This window comes from Neofelis nebulosa, chromosome 16 (assembly GCF_028018385.1).
Source record: "Neofelis nebulosa isolate mNeoNeb1 chromosome 16, mNeoNeb1.pri, whole genome shotgun sequence".
NCBI lineage: Eukaryota > Metazoa > Chordata > Mammalia > Carnivora > Felidae > Neofelis > Neofelis nebulosa.
The window spans coordinates 61,044,420-61,061,957 of NC_080797.1; the positions used below are offsets into that span (position 1 = coordinate 61,044,420).

A 17,538-nucleotide genomic window follows, 5' to 3' on the forward strand; every position below is an offset into this window, starting at 1 on the left:
AAGTCTCATGATGACACATCCCCATTCAAAAACTTTCAGTAGTTCACCACTGTCTACTGAATGACCAAAAACTCCTTAGCCTTGTATAAAAGACCTGTGATGGTCTATGTGCAGCTTTCCTTTCCAGGATCTTCCCTCGCTCCTCGCCTTAGTTACTCTCTATGCCAATTGAAACAGATTGTTCGCTCTCCTTTGAACATATGGAGCCTTACCAAATCTACTCCTATTCAGGATGCCTTGAATGCCTTTCCTCCCCATTTCCACAGGTTCAAACCATACTCAGCCTTCAAGGTCCAGCTCAAATGCTACTTTCCTCGATAAACCTTTCCCTGATTGCACTCCCTCCTTCATTCCAGTCAAGAACTCCCATATACTTTTTTCTCTTTTGATTTCTCTTTTGATATCACTTTCCACCTTGTTCTTAAATTTACCACGAACTTGCATTCCTCTATACTTACTCCCTCTCCTTAAAATGCCTCTCCTCTCTTCTTGCCTGCCGAACTCTTATTTATTTTTTAAGGCCCATCTCAATGATCTTTTCTGGGAAGCTTTTCTAGATTTCCCTATGCTGATTTAAATACTTTCTTCTTAAACATTCTTAAAAAGCATTTTCATAATGAAATAATAATTTACATGTCTGTCTATTAGTTTCTGAGCTTCTCCTCATTTTTATATCCCTAATGTCTAGGGTTATGTCTGGTACATTATAAACCCACAATAAGCTAAAATGAATCTATGAATGAATGAGTGATTGGGAATGAATGAATGAACTAAGCTCATCCAGAGATGGTAAACTTGTTGAGGCAAGTAGAATGTCATTCGTTTTATATCTCTCACTGAACCCAGCACAGTGCTTTATGCCTGTTAAGTACTCAATATTTGTTAACAAATTAATTCATCAAACCACATAACAATTCTTTAATCATTTTTCTCCCTTACTCATCCCGTTCTGGCCCCATCACTCCTTCATGATCCTCTCCTCCTTCCCACAGGATGACACCCTTTAAATGCCCCTATATCACGGCTATGTAAGTCAGAGGTGACCTAATATGGAAAAAGAATAGTTTTCATCTCTATATCTAGATGGAACCAGCCATGATTTAGTCCTCCCAGTTCTTGTTCAATCCTATGCACATATCCTACACCTAACTCTATGAAGTTTTATTTCCCCCAGCTTACCTCCTGAGGACCCCTTATCAGGCTGTCCACTAAAGCTGGGAGTGCTGACGGGAGGTGGGGCTGGGGCACTGGTCAGAACACTCTGCTTTGGCTTTTTAGCTGGCATCTGGGGATCAATCTTTAACCCCTTCAGGGCCTCCGTAGAGAGATTACGTTTGAGTACAGCTGCCTTTTTATAGCCATCATATAAACCAAAGGCAATGTCCCGATTGGTGGTTGTCCAGGAAGCCCGTAAATCTACCAAGTGCAGCTGGTGTGTATGAAAGGCAGGATCCCCAACTCGAGTAGAGAGCTCCTAAGAAACAGGAAAAGAACCACAAGGTAGCATGGAAATTCCCACTATTTCTCCTGGACCACAAAGGCAGAGGCAAGAAAACAAGCTTGTTGAACAAGAAATCTGTTCTGGGGGAGAAAAGAAGACCCTGGAGAAAGAAAAACTAAGTGGTTCTTAGTTTGTGCATTAGATTGCATTCTGACTACATCCGCTATATTTTAAATGATTTAGAAAATTTCAACACATGGGGCGCGCCTGGCTGGCTCACTCGGTAGTGTATATGACTCTTGATCTCCGGGTCATGAGTTCAAGCCCCACCTTGGGTGTGAAGCCTACTTTAAAAAAAACAAAACAAAAAAGAAAAGAAAAGAAAGTTTCAACATAAAAAATCTTTCCTTAATTAGGAAAAAACAACAACAAAAAATACCAAAGAAGGTGCTAGGAAAAAAGTTTTACTGTTTCTTGGACGACAAGAGACTATCTTTAGGAGAGGGAGAGAAGGAATATTCAAAAAGAGGTACGCTGATACAAATGATAATAGTGAGTTCATCAGACAGTAATGATATTTTTACTTGGAATACAGTTAGAAACGTTACCCGGGACTTAGCTTAAAACCTACTGCTATGGACTGAATTGTGTCCCTCTCCATAATTCATATGTTGAGACCATAATCCCCAATGTGATAATATTTGGAGATGTGACTTTTAGGAGGTAATTAAGTTTACATGAAGTCACAAGAGTGAGGCCCTTGTGATGGAATTAGTGCCCTTATAAGAGACACCAGAGAGCGTGTTCTCTCCCTCTCTTTTCCTGCCATGTGAGTACCCAGCGAAGGCAACTGTCTACAAGCCAGGAGGAGAGCCCTCACCAGAATCTGACTATGTTGGCCCCTGATCTTAGACTTTCCAGCCTCTAGAACTGTCAGGAATAAATTTCTGTTGTTCAAGCCACACATTCTTTGGTGTTTTGTTATAGCAGCCCTGTAACAGCAGACTAAAACACCTACTGATAAAAATAAAGTAGCAAAGAGACTGTGTCAGGCGGTACCTCCTCAGCCGTGCGATTGCTGTGCCGTTGGTAGGTGAGAGAGGACAGGCTCAGTAGGTGGGTCTTTGTTACCAAGGGATCAAGGCAGTGATCAGCATTTTCTTCAGTGGGTGAAGCCATAAGGTGAACAGTCACCTGACTTAGGTCACTAACCATCTGGGTCACACTCCAGTCAGAGATGAGACGCCGCATCACTGTGCCCGCTGAGAAAAGGAGGCACACAGAGCCCATGCAGACCAGTACAGAAGAACAGTGTGGGACACATAGAGGGAAGAGAAATGTGAAGGGCAAAGAGGGTAGGAAAAATGAAGGCAGTCTTTGACCTTACCTTGAGGTATAAGCCGCTGAGTTCCCCTAGTGAAGACATGGCCCTGACTGCACTCAATCTGGATGCCCCGTTGCTGGGCAAATGAGGCCCAATAATGCACCTGGCAACAAGAGAGCATAACACTGAACAAAGAATGGCATCAGATGATTAAGATGAGAAAAAAAACATGAAAACGAGGGAAGGGGAAAGAACTGAGGATGTCACCAGGGCTGTCAGAGCCTGACCTGTAGCTGGGGAAAGAGTGCAGTATAGGAAAGCTGCTTGTAGTGCTGGCCGAGTTTCTTTTTGCTAGGTTTCAGGTTATTAAAGAGCTTTCCCCTACAGATAGGCCTTGTGACACTAGTCCAAGTTGCCCAGAAGTTTTGCATCCAGCGCAGGGTACTACTATATAGCAGAATCCGGGGCTGGGATATCGCTGCAAAAGAAAGGATAGACATTTCCTACCTGTGGTTAAAACACAGAGATAAAGCTAGCTTCAGCTTTTAGAGGTTTAAAAATCCAAACAGCATTCAGCCTCACACTATCCCCAACACCCGTTCCTTTTAAAGATCTAAGCTTTGGGCGCCTGGGTGGCGCAGTCGGTTAAGCGTCCGACTTCAGCCAGGTCACGATCTCGCGGTCCGTGAGTTCGAGCCCCGCGTCAGGCTCTGGGCTGATGGCTCGGAGCCTGGAGCCTGTTTCCGATTCTGTGTCTCCCTCTCTCTCTGCCCCTCCCCCGTTCATGCTCTCTCTCTGTCCCAAAAATAAATAAAAAATGTTGAAAAAAAAATTTAAAAAAAAAAATAAATAAATAAAGATCTAAGCTTTGTTTTCACCAACGCTCTCTCAGAAAAGGTCCTAATCCAAATCCTCCCTTGCTTTCCTTATCCCCTCCCCCAAGGGTCAAGTTGAAGTCCTCGGTGTTTAAGCCCATCCTCCCAACCCTTCCTCCTGCTGCCCCAGACCCAAGCCTCACTCCCACTGTGCCGGGTCAGATCCATCTTGATGGAGAGATTGAGGTTCTCAGAGCGGAATGCCCGGTAGGAGTCATGGAGCTGGCCCAAGGGCACCTCAGGCAGGAACTCTGGAGCCCGCAGAGTGACACCATGGTGATCATGGGGGTTCCCATGGCACAGCCACTGCAGGTCCAGTGTCATGCAGAGGTCAGGCAGGTGAAGGAAGCAGCAGTCATCATACCTGTCTCACAAGAGTCCCAGCCCTCAGTGCCCTGGTCACTTGCAACCCCCTGGCCCTTCCCCACTCCCTCCAACCTGAGTCCCTCACCCCATTGAGGCATTACTCCACTCACTTAGAAGCTGTTCTCACGTTGACATCCAAGTCACCCTTGAACACAAACTGACCAGGTTTCCAATGAAAAGACAGGTGGCTCCACTCCCAGTGCATATTTTCAGTTGTGTTGTACGGGTCCTATAACCATCCCCAACAACTTGGTGAGATCTGGATACAAGTATCCTCCAAATCTCCCAAATCAGTACCTTTTTCTCTCCCTACCATGTGCTACACAGGCCCCAACCACACCATCCTAGTAACTCCTCTGGAACCCCTCACCTCAGTAGCCAGCTGGTGTAGATTTGCCTGTTCTATGTCCATGTGCCAGTCCCCATGAAACAGTAGACGGCTCTTGTCCCACCAGGGCAAGGGTGGGCTGGGGTCAGCTGAAGGCTTGGTCAAGAGGTCCACAGATTGGCTAATCAGGGTCCAGGCTGGATCCCAGCACGGGCCCCATACCACTGTGTACTGGAAGATTTCCGCTGGGACAGAGGGGCAAAGGGTACAGCTTGTTACACAACTTCTTTCTTCACTCCAGAAGGGCCTCAGCTCATCTCCCATCCTAGCCACCACAACATCCCTCAGCCAAACCAACTGCCTTCCTCTACTCACAGCGGAAGTCGTGGTAGAACTTGAGTGGGGGCATGTTCCTCTCTACTGCCACATTACCCCATGGAAGCCCCAAGTGCAAGATCTGACGCCGCCGGGAGCAAGGCTGGCCACTCTGCTCGGTGCCCACAAGTCGACCCATCAGCCTCCAGTCACGGATCTCAAACAGGTATCGGGGATAATCTCTTATCCGAACTGTTATTACAGGGAGGATATACAATGGCTATTCAGAGGACTATCTCAATATTCTCCTTTTTCTCCCCCACCACTACTTTTACCCATCTATTTAACAAAGTCAACTGAGAGAACAAGAGCTGGCAATTGACAGAAAAGCTGAAAAAGGGCATGGAGACACTGAGCAGATGGTGAGGGGAATACCACTGAGATCCAAGGGGTACACCAACCCTGAAGATGACTGTGTTAGCTGTCCCTTTATGTTAGCCAAGCAGTTTCAGGGTGAAATTCAGGAACAAAGAAAGGGAAGAGGAGCCCACCCATCCCACTCCACCCATCCCACAACCACCAGAGTTCCCAATATAACTGAGCTCCTCTGCATCCACTCAAAGAGCTTCCTGGAGCTGGGAGGGCAAACACCAGACTCTGCAAATAAGGAAGTACTGCTTACCCAAAAATGTCTTAACACTGCACTTGAGCATACGACACCACTGAATGACAAGATCTACTCCCTCAGCAGGGAAAGGGCTGCCTGGATCAAGCTCTTGAACTTGCTCTACCACACGCTCAGGGCCATGGAAGGAGACATCTGCCAGAGCTACCAGCTCTAGCCCCGCCAGGCTCCAAGTGAGCAGGGCCCGGCGCATAGGTGTGTTGCCATAGAGACGACGGGAACGCTGAATGTAGATTTCAATGTTTTTATGTTCCAAAGAGGCATAGAGCTCCTCAATTTTGCGGGCTGGCAGTAACTCCCCATGTTGCTTCCGAAGGGCAGCCACCTTGGCATCCAGCAACTGCAGCCTTTTGGCACTCTCCTTACTTTCATCCTTCATCAGTTCATAGTTATCACGAAGTTTCACCTCAAAAATGTCATCCAGGAAAACCCATGAGAAGTGCTGAACCTTCAAGAGTAGATCCGGTGGGAGTGGGGCGGGGCTTGGAGAAGCCTGAGCATGAGTTCCTCGATGCAGCCCCTTCAGCCATTTCTGAACTCCCACAGCCTCATCCAGAGTTCGAGAGAAATCGTACTGATAAGGAAACTCCACTGAGACTGATCCCAGGGACAGGAGCCAAACACGGTTCCGGAGGGTCTGCAGCACAGGGAAGGGGTTCCGGTGGAGGATCATCTCCTCCAGTTCAGGTAGCAGCTGTACTTCCACCTCCTTGAAGTTGAAGATGTTATTGCCATCAAAGCCGGCAGCCAGCTCTGGGCAGTAAGCCTGCAGTGAACCCCCATGCCTGCTCAGCGACACACTCTCTGCAGCCAGGGTAATGAACTTGTCCTCAGCTACAAAAGCTGTCAGCTTAGCTGTGCTCACCTCTAGTGTGAGGTTTAGGAGCCGCTTTGGAGGAGATGGCTCAGGGAGATGACCTTCTGGCTCAGACGCAGCCTCTGGAGTCTCTAGTGCAAGGAGTGGAACAGTCTCGGGAAACAGAGTGGCTCTTAGTAGGTCTCGGCAATGCAGGGTAGCCAGGACGTGCTGGTACAGGTACATGTGATCTGGGGGGCTCCAAAGTAAGGTCAGCCCTGCACCACACTGAACCTTCAGGGAGCAAGAGAAAAGGATCTGTCAGTTACAATATCCCAAAATAGGAGAGCTGACCGGGAATATTATACAAGCACACCTGGGTCAAGAACCATCTCCACTAGGAAGTATTTCCTGAGTAGCCTCATTAGTTACTCCCTTGCCTTGTTCCCCTTAGCACGAATGTGCTGAGCTAACGGTTCTTGTTTATCTTATGTGTAAGAGCACTCACACTTTTGAATTCTCAACTGGATTCTAAATTGTCCGAGAGTAGAGATCATGTGTGTTGATTCTTTAATATCTACCATAGGATATCAGCTATGTACAGCAGACAGTTAATCATTTGGCTTTATATTTCTGTCTATGAGTTATTTTTCTATAACAGGCTCACTCTGCATAATAACCACTGCAACAATCAATTTGAAAATGTTTTATGCATTGATTGCATCTCAATTCTTAAATATAAAAAAGACTGACCACACAAATCAATACAGCAATTGATTTACACAAAAGTATGCCTCAAAGAAGGGAGTCCTTGTCAGCTTGGAAAATAAAATCAATTCTGAATAGTGAAGCAGAGAAAATTTAAATTCCAGAACAGAAAAATTCCTCTAAAAAGGCAACTCTTCAGTTTCCAAGGGAAGCTGAAGCCTGACAATTAGGAAGATATCCCACACCTCTCCTAAGAGGGTTCCATGTCCACCTGATAGTCTGAGGAGAAAAATCTTGGAAAGCCTCTTAAAACTTGCCAGTGCCTCCATCTTTAGAGCCATTCTAGCCTTTTATTTTTATTTACTTATATTTAAAGATTTTATTTTTAAGTAATCTCTACACCCAACGTGGGGCTCAAACTTAAAACCTCAAGATCAAGAGATGTATGCTCCAGCAAGTGAGTCAGCAAGGCACCCCTCCCTTCCAGCCTTTTAATGAGCTGGGTGCTTCAGGAAAGTAACACCAGATTATGATCTTTAAAAAAAAAAGCTCCTTATTTTTCAGAGATATGCACTGAAATGTTTACGGTTGAAATTATACGTCTGGTATAGGTCTGCTTCAAAATAATCCCAGAGCGGAAGGTGGATGGCAGAGTGTAGCTAAAACACATTGGTCCTAAGCTGGCAATTACTGAAGCTGGGTATGGATACGTACAAGTTCATATGTTCTAATTGTGTGTATATTTTACATCCCACAATAAAGAGTTAAAAATGTACAGAACAAGCAAGGACAAAAAGAATAACACAAGGTGTCCTATTTCTCACAGTTTGAGTTTCACACCAGACTCAAAAGACTGGGAAATCCTCTAAGCCTAGGGAGAAGCCAACCTGACTCCACCTCCCCAAGGAAGCATTACCTCCAGGGAGCGGATGCTGCTGTGGTAGGTGATGGACAGCATGGAGAGGCTGAGCACGGGAGTGGGGATGTCAGGAGCCTTGCAGCACGGCTGCATCTTTTCTGTGACGGACTTCACCAGCGCAAGCACAAGTCCCTGGACACCCACAGTGGAGGTTTCAGCACTTCCCAGGATAGTCAGTGTGTCCAGTCGGACCTCGGAAGCACCTAACATCCAGAAACCATGTCAGCATCGGTTCGCAGCTCTCAAATGGCAACCGCAGCCCTCACTCTCCTTTCTTATTTATTCCCTCCACTCTAGCTTTCTGTATTACCCATACCTCCCTAAGATCATTCCTCATGTTTCAGGGAAACTTTTCCTTTCCTAAATTAACCTACCTAAATCTGGCAGACCCAAAGAAGCTCCCTAACTGCTACAAGGTGCCCGGAGACGTACCAGTTACTCTCTAGAACTAAACACACACGGAAATAAAAAAAATCAATCTCTTGATCAACTATCAAGGCTTTTTTTTTTAATGTTTATTTTCTTTTTGAGCAGGGGAGAGAGAAGGAGAGAGAGAGTGGAACAGAGGATCAGAAGAGGGCTCTGTGCTGACAGCAGACAGCCCAAAGCAGGGCTTGAACTCACATATTGTGAGATCATGGCCTGAGCCTAAGTTGGACACTTAACCAACTGAGCCACCCAGGTGCCTCAAGGCTTTTTTTTTAATAATGATTTGACTTTTTATTTTTTTAATACAATTTATTGTCAAATTGGCTTACAAACAGCACCCAGTGCTCATCCCAACAAGTGCCCTCCTCAATGCCCATCACCCATTTTTCCCTCTCCCCCACCCCCTTTTTTAAATAAATCTTGCTTAATATTTAATAGCTCCTATAGACCTTTAAGAAACATCAAGAAACCCAATAGTTATGTAAGACCTTCCAGTATCTCATGCCTTTAATTTAGAAAATTTTCACATAATCATGGGGCACCTGGGTGGCTCAGTCAGTTAAGCATCCAACTTCAGCTCAGGTCACCATCTCGCAGTTGGTGAGCTCCAGCTCCAAGTCGGGTTCTGTGCTGACAGTTCAGAGCCTAGAGCCTGCTTCAGATTCTGTGCCTCCCTCTCTCTCTGCCCCTCCCCTGCTCATACATGCACATGCACTTGGTCTCTCTCCCAAAAATAAACATTAAAAAAATAAAATTAAATAAATAAATAAAATAGAAAAATTCACAGTCAGCTTCATTAAATGAAAAGGCACAGACTGAACCAGCATAATCTGCTTAGGTTACAAACTACCCACTTCGGTACAGACTTCCTGTCCCACTTACCAACCAGGGCAGAAAGGGTGAACAAGTTCATGTCCTCCACCTTCAAGTCCACCTTCCACAGTAGTGACACAGATTCCCCAAATGAAGACTCTCTAGAGACAGCGGACTTCCCAGACTGTATGTCCATCAAGGATAAAATGCGAGAGAGACACTGGGCACAGGTATCTGATGCTTCTACCTGCAGTCCTCGGATGGTACAATCAAGAAACAGGGTATCTGACTGGGTGCTAGACAGGCCCAAAGGTTGGTTATAGCTACCCTAGAAAAGAAGCAGAGGGAGCCCCATTATGAGCATGCAGACACACAGTTCTATAATACCCTGATGCATCATATTCTGCCAAAAAGGGGCTCCATGCTCTAAAGCAGGGCAGGACAAGGAAACTATATGGGGCTCCTGTTCACCAAAGTCCCCACCTACCTGTAGTGTGAAGGAGTCCAGGACAAGTGCCTCACCCCAAACATGCATATTGGGTGGGTGGGGTGCCCGCTGAATGTGAGAGTCACTGCCCACCCGCCAGCAGAGGTGGTCCACAGTTAGGACACCGCGCTGATGGATACTCTGTGGCCTCAGGTGCTGGTAATCTGAACAAAGAAGGTGGGAGAGAAGAGTTCTGTGGAATCACTGTGGCCATCAATTGGGCCCAGCTTCACTAATGGACAGATTCTTACTCCTTTTCCATACCAGAGCCTTACCTAGAGAGATAGAATTGAATCCCAAGGCAAAGGGTGGTGTATCACCAAGCTGAATGGAAACGTTGACATTGGAGATGGAAGTGCTAAAGATAATGGGAGCCAGGATCTGGGGGAAGGTTCTGCAAAGGGACAGACATCACTGTTTGGTAAGGAAAGAATTCCAGCTTCCCATTATGGAGAGACACCTGAAGCTCTCCAAAGTCAGGGTGAGTTTGGTTGTGATTCTTAGAATGGAAAACAACCAGAAAATTAAAAGACTGAAATTTTCAGTTTGCTGTTTACCGCTACTCCCAACAGTAATCTGTAGGAATGCCACAGTTACTAGGTTGAACCACATGAGACTGCCATTTCATAGGTCAGATATGAATGTCAAATATAGACATCGGCATATCGTATGATTCAACCTAATACAACCAAGAGGCATTCCTTCCAAGCCATGGAAGGTGACATGACCAACCACCTTAAAATCTAAGGCAGACAAGATACTGTGGATCATTTAAGTTCAGTTCAACAATTGTTTATTTTGTATAATAAGGCACTATGCTGAGCAATAACGACATAGAAACAAAAAGGACCTCATCCTACCGTCAAAGAACCTAGTATAATGGGGAAGATCTATAAAATAGAATTGCTACTGAAGTAATCAAATACACATTTAACACAATATGCCACTTTAGACCAAAAGAATCTGAGAATCCACCTGGTAAGAATCCACCTGGCTGAAAAAGATTACACTGACCTTTTTTTTCTTTGCGTAAGAACAGATGAACTAGACCCTTGGGTCTCCAGTGCTAGCATGTGCAGCCAGTGAGAGAATTCCTGGTGCCGGTAATGAATAATGCAAGTATTCAAAACCAGGGAGGCTAGGAGGTCGATGGTGGTCACCTGAAAATAAATACCAGAACTGTGGGCTTGGGTTTTATCTCATTAGCTCACAATGCAACGATACAGGGCGAGAGTAGAGAAAGGAACGATTCTTGGTATCACAGTCATCACACCTGCACACTGGCCTTGAGGGAGTTGAGACAGACAATGCGCTGGCGGCTCTGGGACAGCAACAACCCATCTGTAAGGGTAAAGAGCAGATCAGAGAAGAACACTGGGGAAACAAAACATAAAACTAGGAGAGGGTCAGAGGCAGGCAAGCAGATGAACAGATTATCACCCAAACTCATGAATTGGGGCTATTTTCTCTCACTATGTTCTCTCCTCTCCATCTCCAGTTACACTGATATTAAACTAAAAAGACCAAATGGGGCACAGGGGAAAGAGTGTCTGGTACTCTCAGTACCGACATCCCCACCCGTGAACCTTTCAGTACGAGTTCAGTGTTCATCTGTGCCATATCAGAGTTTGCTGTGAAGCTTCGAAGAGGCAGCTGGTCCTCATCACGGTGGTACAGGAACTGCAGCAGCTTCAGTGTCCAATTCAGGTGCCTGGATGAGAGACAGACTCTGGCTCAGAAATACGTGCCATTCTGGGGTGCCTGGGTGGCTCGGTCGGTTAGGCGTCTGACTTTGGCTCAGGTCATGAGCTCGCAGTCCGTGAGTTTGAGCCCCACATCAGGCTCTGTGCTGGCAGCTTGGAGCCTGGAGCCTGCTTCAGATTCTGGGTCTCTCTCTCTGCTCCTTCCCCATTCACACTCTGTCTCTCTCTCCCTCCCAAAAATAAACATTAAAAAAAAATTAAAAAATAAAACAAACAGGGGCGCCTGGGTGGCGCAGTCGGTTAAGCGTCCGACTTCAGCCAGGTCACGATCTCGCGGTCCGTGAGTTCGAGCCCCGCGTCAGGCTCTGGGCTGATGGCTCGGAGCCTGGAGCCTGTTTCCGATTCTGTGTCTCCCTCTCTCTCTGCCCCTCCCCCGTTCATGCTCTGTCTCTCTCTGTCCCAAAAATAAATAAAAAACGTTGAAAAAAAAAAAATTTTTTAAAAAAATAAAACAAACAAAAAAAAAGAAACACATGCCATTCTTACTCCCTTTCTCCCCACAGACAAACTCAGTGCAGCTACTAGGCTGGTTACAGAGACCCCAGCATATAGCTCCAGTTATCATTCTCCATACTTCTGTGCCAGGCGAGATCTCACCTCTTTTGACTGTTCATGGACAGCACCACACTTGTGATCTCCATCTTCACTTTGACCTGGTCTGGCAGCTGCTGAAGGAGGTACAGGCCAGGCAGAGCTGGCTCAGCCAAGTTCTCTGTCACCTCTGAAAACATAAATGAATAACACAGGAGCAATGAATCCTGAACACACTCAGGTCTCCCAAAATGCCCCGTCCTCTTTGGCCACGTCTTCCACATAAAATAGGCTAACCCAATGCCCAATATTAGGCCGGGGCTTTACCTGAACAAGGAACAGGTTTGGGTGCTAGGCTTGGGCTCTGGCGCAGCAGCTGACTATGGAAAAGGCCCTCATGCAGTTCAGCATGGAGTGTCCACATATCCACAGCGATCACCTTCAGTTGCCGACTGCTGATGCCCACCTCTAGACACAACTTTAGGGCCAGTGAGAGCTCCGCTAGGCAGGTGTCCTCCTACAGGGAGGATAAGCCTCTGAGGTGTTAAGAAGTAGGCAGTTTGGGGTCAAAATGCAATGGTCTGGAACACCACCTTGAGAGAATCCACATAAGAACACAGAAGCTCCTTCGTATCTTACACCCAGAAGGAAACAAGGCATCTGAATGACCATGGCATACTCACCAACTGGCCACTCTTTAGAACTTTGCTGTTGATCTGATTTAGGCTCACCTCACATTTCAGCCTGGGAAAGGAAAAAAAAAAAAAAAATTAGAGTACTTGGCCCCTTTCCTCACCATTTAAGTTCAGTCAAGCTTTGCTGGCTGAAAGGAACAAGGCAAGGAGAAGTGCCTAATCTCAACCTCTCCTCAATTGCTACAGGATGAAAATCTGACACCTTAATAAGAAAATTCACCCACCCTAAAACAATTTTAAGACAAGAATGGAACTACCTGACCCTCTTCTACCCAACGGTTACCTTTTCCCATCACTGTCCAAAAGAAAGCTGCTTTCTCTGATCTGAATGTGCCACAAGGACTCAGAAGTAGCCACCTTGAGAACCATGATGTTTATAGAATCTACGTGAATGGAGAACAGCTAGAAGAAGCAAAGAAGAATAATGATTAATATCAAGGCACTACCTTTCCCTCCTAACAGAGAAAGAATAAGAGGTAGCTCTTGATATGATGTTCCCAAAAGAGTGGAAAAATCCACCCATGACTACAAAGCCAGCCATCCCTACTACAGTCCAGGAAACTGGGAGAAGTATCTCACCTGACAGAAGATCTTCAGTAAGGATGGACTAAAGGACAGTTCCTTTTGATGCACCCCAGTGCTCTGAGAAAATGGGGCAAACAGGCCAGAAACCTTCTGTAGATCCGTTCTGATACGCACTTCTCCAAAGCACAATGCCACATAGCGTCTGTTCAGAAGAGAAACCTCACTATCATCAGGTCCACCCTTCCCTAGCAGTCTCCTCCCCCCCTCACCTTCACTCTCTCAACCTCCCTAGAAATACAGCTCAAATCATGGATAACAGTCTCATAGTAGGTATCAGTATCTGTCTCACGAAACAACAGCTTCCAGGCTAAAGGGGAGGGGGAGAGGGAGACATCAGCAAAACCCCTCCTTGGGTTGTGAGGCCTCTGTAGAATGTCATTCTGCAAACTCCAATTCCAAAAGATTCCCCAAGGGAAGAGTAAGGATGTAGAGTACTCACGGCAGGTCATGGCTAAGGAGTTTGCTGGAAATCCACAGGCTATCAATTTCCTGAAACAGTGTGGGAGAAAGCTTTGTACATTAGCTGCCAGGTAAACCATTAGCAGCTTGACAGACAGGAAAAGTTCTACGAGGAGGAAGACCTTCCACTAAATATTTTCCACTCCATTTCCACCAACTTCTCTCCTGAGCACTATATCCTGCTCCTCACAATGACATTGGCTCAACTTGGTTAGTATTTCTCTTTCATGGATATGTTGCTGTCTCCCCTCTTAAATTAGAACAGTAAGCTCTTCTATTTCCTGTTATCTTTGTTCTGTCCTTACTTCTGTATCTTTCTTATTGTACCCTGCACACTCTGTGCCTTATAAGGATTTTTAACTCAACAACTTGCATTGATCCCAGCGTTTCCAAACTAACTCTTAAGATCATCTTGGCAAAGGGGTGCCAAGGCTGGGCTAACCAGGAAAGTCACCCAGAATTTTTTTAAAAAGTAATAAAAAGTTGAAATTCAGCTGGGTCCACCCACACACATACCCAGGGAGTTGCCCAAGACTCACCACTGTTTGCTGGTGCTGTTGAAACTTAAGGCTGACATTCTGGATCCAAAAAAAGGAGCCGATCTTTAGCTCCGCCTGCAGCTTCCGCTGACACCACTTGGTGGCCAACCGGACCACAAACCACCTGCAGAAAAATCCTTGTGAGTTCACAGGACCCTCTCCCAATTTGGGCTTTCCTCATTCCTTGCTGGTCCTAGAAGGCCTTGCAAAAAGGTCATGTCCTAAAGCTGGATCTTCTGAGCAACTCTCCAGTCTCCCAAAACAGCATTCTGTCACTTACACTCAGCCACAAAGATCAAGACCCTAATTCTGTAGTGTCCCCTTCACCCAGATGAAATCAGACAAACTACAGTCCACCTCCTAAGTTGGGGACAGAGAAAGCAATCCTTCCAACCCTTAGGAACCCCAGATGAAGAAAGAAGAGGCCCCAATAGGATTCGAAGTACAGGCAGCTGTGTCAGATGTGCCATCAAATACTCCCCCACACAGTCCATGTCTCCGCCCTCTAGACAGGTGTCAGCGAGAAGGCGGTGGGGTCACACCCGGCCGGCTCAAATGCCGTTCTCTCCTGGGCAGCCAGACCTGTTCCGGCTCCTAGGGCGAGGCTGCAGGTGCCCTCTGCACTCGATGAAGGGTGCACTCAGGGGCGTGTGGAGGGAGAAAGAGACACCACCAAGCCGGGGCCCCTATACACACACACACACACACACAACCTATTCAGCTTCGAGCCTCAGCATCTCCTCAGGCCTCGCCCGCTCCCTCAGTCTCCCCTACTCCCAGGTCCTCGGCGCCAGCTCGGGTCTTACGCCCCCGCTCAAGCCCTCCCCTCGCCGCGCGACCCCTCCGCGGCCCTCCTCGGGCCCTCCCCCTCCGCCGCCTGCACACCGTCCCCCCCAGACCCCTTCCCCTCCCGCGCGCCCTTCTAGCGCGCCCCCCCCTCCTCAGTCTCTTTTCCTTCCCCAGCCCCCGCCCGCTATAGCCGGGATCCCCTCACCGGCCTAAGAAGAGGGCGCAGAGCGCAACCAACAGCAAGGCCAACAGCGCGGAGAACAGGGGCATTCCGGCCCCGGCCCGGCCTGGCTCTGGCCCCCGCCCTGCCGGGCCCCCCCTCCCCACGCCGGCTCCGCTCTGCGCCGCCGCGGGCCGACCAGCCGCACGCGCAGGAACAACACTGGACAAGGAAGCGTTGGAGCGCGTGCACCCCGCCCCCCACAGCCCGCCAGCCAGCCAGCTGTCTCCCTGCTCCACTTCTCCCCGCGACAGCGATCCGGCAGGGCCGACCGGCTGCCTGCGCGAAGTACGGGCGTGGCTCCGGAGAAGGGTGGGCGGACCTCGCGCCGACTGACACAGAGGCCCCGCCCGTGGACCCACCCTTCCGCGCCCGGAAATGCGGGCTTGCAGGAGACCGGAGTCTGAGCCCGTACCCTGGCTGGCAGCAGACTTCGCTGTCTCATTTCGGCCCGGGAGTTCCACTTTCAAAGCACTTTCCGGAGGCATAGAGTCGGCTTGGCCACTGAAGGCCCGGGCTGAGGGCGCTGCGTAAGTTATACCCCTGGGTCCTACGAAGTAGCTGTCATATTTTACTCAAGAACCTTATCTTAAAATCCTTAAGGAGGAAACCAAGAACTAAAAGACATCAGTTATGGGGTGCCTGGGTGGCTCAGTTCGTTAAGCATCCAACTTCAGCTCAGGTCATGATCTCACCCTCGATGGGTTTGAGCCCTACGCTGGGATCTGTGATGACAGCTGGGAGCCTGGAGCCTGCTTCCTATTCTGTGTCTCCCTCTCTCTCTGCCCCTCCCCCACTCACACTCTGTCTCTCAAAAGTGAATATTAAAAAATTTTTTTTAATAAAAGACATCAGTTAAAATTCCCACCTCATTCTATCCAAAAAGGAATGAGTTTTTCATTCATTTTATTATTTGAATACTGTTCTAGTCACTTACTACATATTGACCTGTGTGAGCTTCATTGGACAAGTTTTCGGTGTCTTCTCTGTACAGCACGATCTGGGCACTGGGCTGGGGGAATATGACAGAAATAGAGAATATTGTTCTTGCCCCTGAGGAACAAATACTTTATCTGGGAAGCAAACATAATTGCGAGAAATAATTCAGGACCAACTTTATTTTGCCTGTTTCCTTCTCTGTGAAGTGAGGAAATTGGACAACATTCCCTTCCAACTCTAATACAGTGATGCTAATACAGTAAATACAAACTAAAGAAATTCTGAGGACTTCAAAATAAGTACTTCATATCCCTTTGCTCTCTCATCCTAATCTCCATAAATACCCTTCAAGATTTTACTTGGACACTTTTCCACTATTTCAGATAAAGCACCATTTCCAACTTTCAGATAGAATCGCCCATAGTTTTTACCCCTCCAACTGGTTTCTTAGTCCTCTTGCCTGTCACATCTCTGCAAAGACTCCACCGTTTGTTTCAAATCCATACTTCTCTCTCCAGCTCTACCGCCCCGCCATCTTCCTTGTAATCTGCTTCCCAGCAGGGTAGATTCTGTTAACCCTAAGGGAAGGCCCAACGACTCAGTGAAAACACTGTTCAAGCCATGTAGAGGTACCTTGCAACAAACCTCCCTACTCGCATTCATCTTGTCCAATCTGTTCCCTTTATTCAGCTGGTTCCTAGCATCTCCTTTCTTTTTTCTTCCCAGACTGTCACCATGGAGAGATCTCAAATGATCAATGCAACTGAAGTGGGAAAATGGGGGAGAAGATGGAGATAAGAGCCCAACTAGTTCAGGGTCTCAACTTACTGAAACAAGTCCTTGTAAAAAACACCAAGCCTTTTAATGTCATGGGCACATACCAGGTATCCCCAAATGTTTAACGTTGAGTCCCCAAAGCAAAGGAGGAAAAAAAAATCGGTATTTCTTTCTTTTTAAAACATGGGATTCAAGGGGCGCCTGGGTGGCTCAGTAGGTTAAGCAGCCGACTTTGGCTCAGGTCATGATCTCACGGTCCGTGAGTTCAAGCCCCGCGTCGGGCTCTGTGCTGACAGCTCAGAGCCTGGAACCTGTTTCAGATTCTGTGTCTCCCTCTCTCTGACCCTCCCCCGTTCATGCTCTGTCTCTCTCTGTCTCAAAAATAAATAAACGTTAAAAAAACAAATAAACATGGGACTCAAACTCACCACCACGAGATCAAGTCACACCCTCCCTCCATGGACTGAGCCAGCCAATTACCCCCCAAAAAATGTTTCTAAAAATAAAAAGACCTGCTAGTCACTGAAATTCCAGCAGATGGCAGACACTTCTGTTCACCACAACCATGCTTGAAAGACCTAGGAGCAAACTTTCTAGAATTGACCCAGAAACAAAAAGGAAGAAATGAGGTAAGCAGAGAACGAAAGTTTTCTACCCCCCGTTCAGAGAAAGATATCCCTACATTTGTCCAAAACGAAGCAGTTATCATCCAAGAGCGAAACACAAGTGTAATGCAGTAAAAAAAAAAAAAAAAA

At 47.1% G+C, this 17,538-nt stretch overlaps 1 protein-coding gene and 1 long non-coding RNA gene across 5 annotated transcripts in view; one reads left to right on the forward strand and one right to left on the reverse strand.

The window, feature by feature from the left end:
- BLTP2 (bridge-like lipid transfer protein family member 2) overlaps positions 1–15,207 on the reverse strand; it is a 28,200-nt gene extending 12,993 nt beyond the window's left edge. For 2 of the 4 annotated variants that reach the window (XR_009255207.1, XR_009255208.1), the window contains exons 1-24: positions 15,053–15,207; positions 14,059–14,182; positions 13,500–13,549; positions 13,055–13,202; positions 12,759–12,877; positions 12,464–12,524; positions 12,108–12,297; positions 11,847–11,970; positions 11,073–11,197; positions 10,760–10,827; positions 10,501–10,646; positions 9,762–9,880; positions 9,487–9,650; positions 9,069–9,327; positions 7,755–7,960; positions 5,332–6,424; positions 4,710–4,901; positions 4,377–4,579; positions 4,117–4,235; positions 3,784–4,004; positions 3,053–3,243; positions 2,829–2,928; positions 2,501–2,703; positions 1,180–1,474 (exon numbers count right to left, since the gene is read on the reverse strand). Coding sequence is in view for 2 of the 4 variants with exons in the window: in XM_058704571.1 (XP_058560554.1) it covers positions 1,180–1,474; positions 2,501–2,703; positions 2,829–2,928; positions 3,053–3,243; positions 3,784–4,004; positions 4,117–4,235; positions 4,377–4,579; positions 4,710–4,901; positions 5,332–6,424; positions 7,755–7,960; positions 9,069–9,327; positions 9,487–9,650; positions 9,762–9,880; positions 10,501–10,646; positions 10,760–10,827; positions 11,073–11,197; positions 11,847–11,970; positions 12,108–12,297; positions 12,464–12,524; positions 12,759–12,877; positions 13,055–13,202; positions 13,500–13,549; positions 14,059–14,182; positions 15,053–15,117 (4,585 nt within the window). In the remaining 2 variants the exon portion in view is untranslated. The remainder of the gene's footprint in view (positions 1–1,179; positions 1,475–2,500; positions 2,704–2,828; positions 2,929–3,052; positions 3,244–3,783; positions 4,005–4,116; positions 4,236–4,376; positions 4,580–4,709; positions 4,902–5,331; positions 6,425–7,754; positions 7,961–9,068; positions 9,328–9,486; positions 9,651–9,761; positions 9,881–10,500; positions 10,647–10,759; positions 10,828–11,072; positions 11,198–11,846; positions 11,971–12,107; positions 12,298–12,463; positions 12,525–12,758; positions 12,878–13,054; positions 13,203–13,499; positions 13,550–14,058; positions 14,183–15,052) is intronic. The other 2 variants (XM_058704571.1, XM_058704572.1) reach the window with 1 other exon arrangement.
- A 103-nt stretch (positions 15,208–15,310) lies between these two features.
- LOC131497913 (uncharacterized) lies at positions 15,311–16,858 on the forward strand. Its single transcript, XR_009255210.1, has 2 exons — positions 15,311–15,597; positions 16,733–16,858. It is a non-coding gene; the product is annotated as an uncharacterized LOC131497913 (long non-coding RNA).
- Positions 16,859–17,538: the final 680 nt, after the last annotated feature.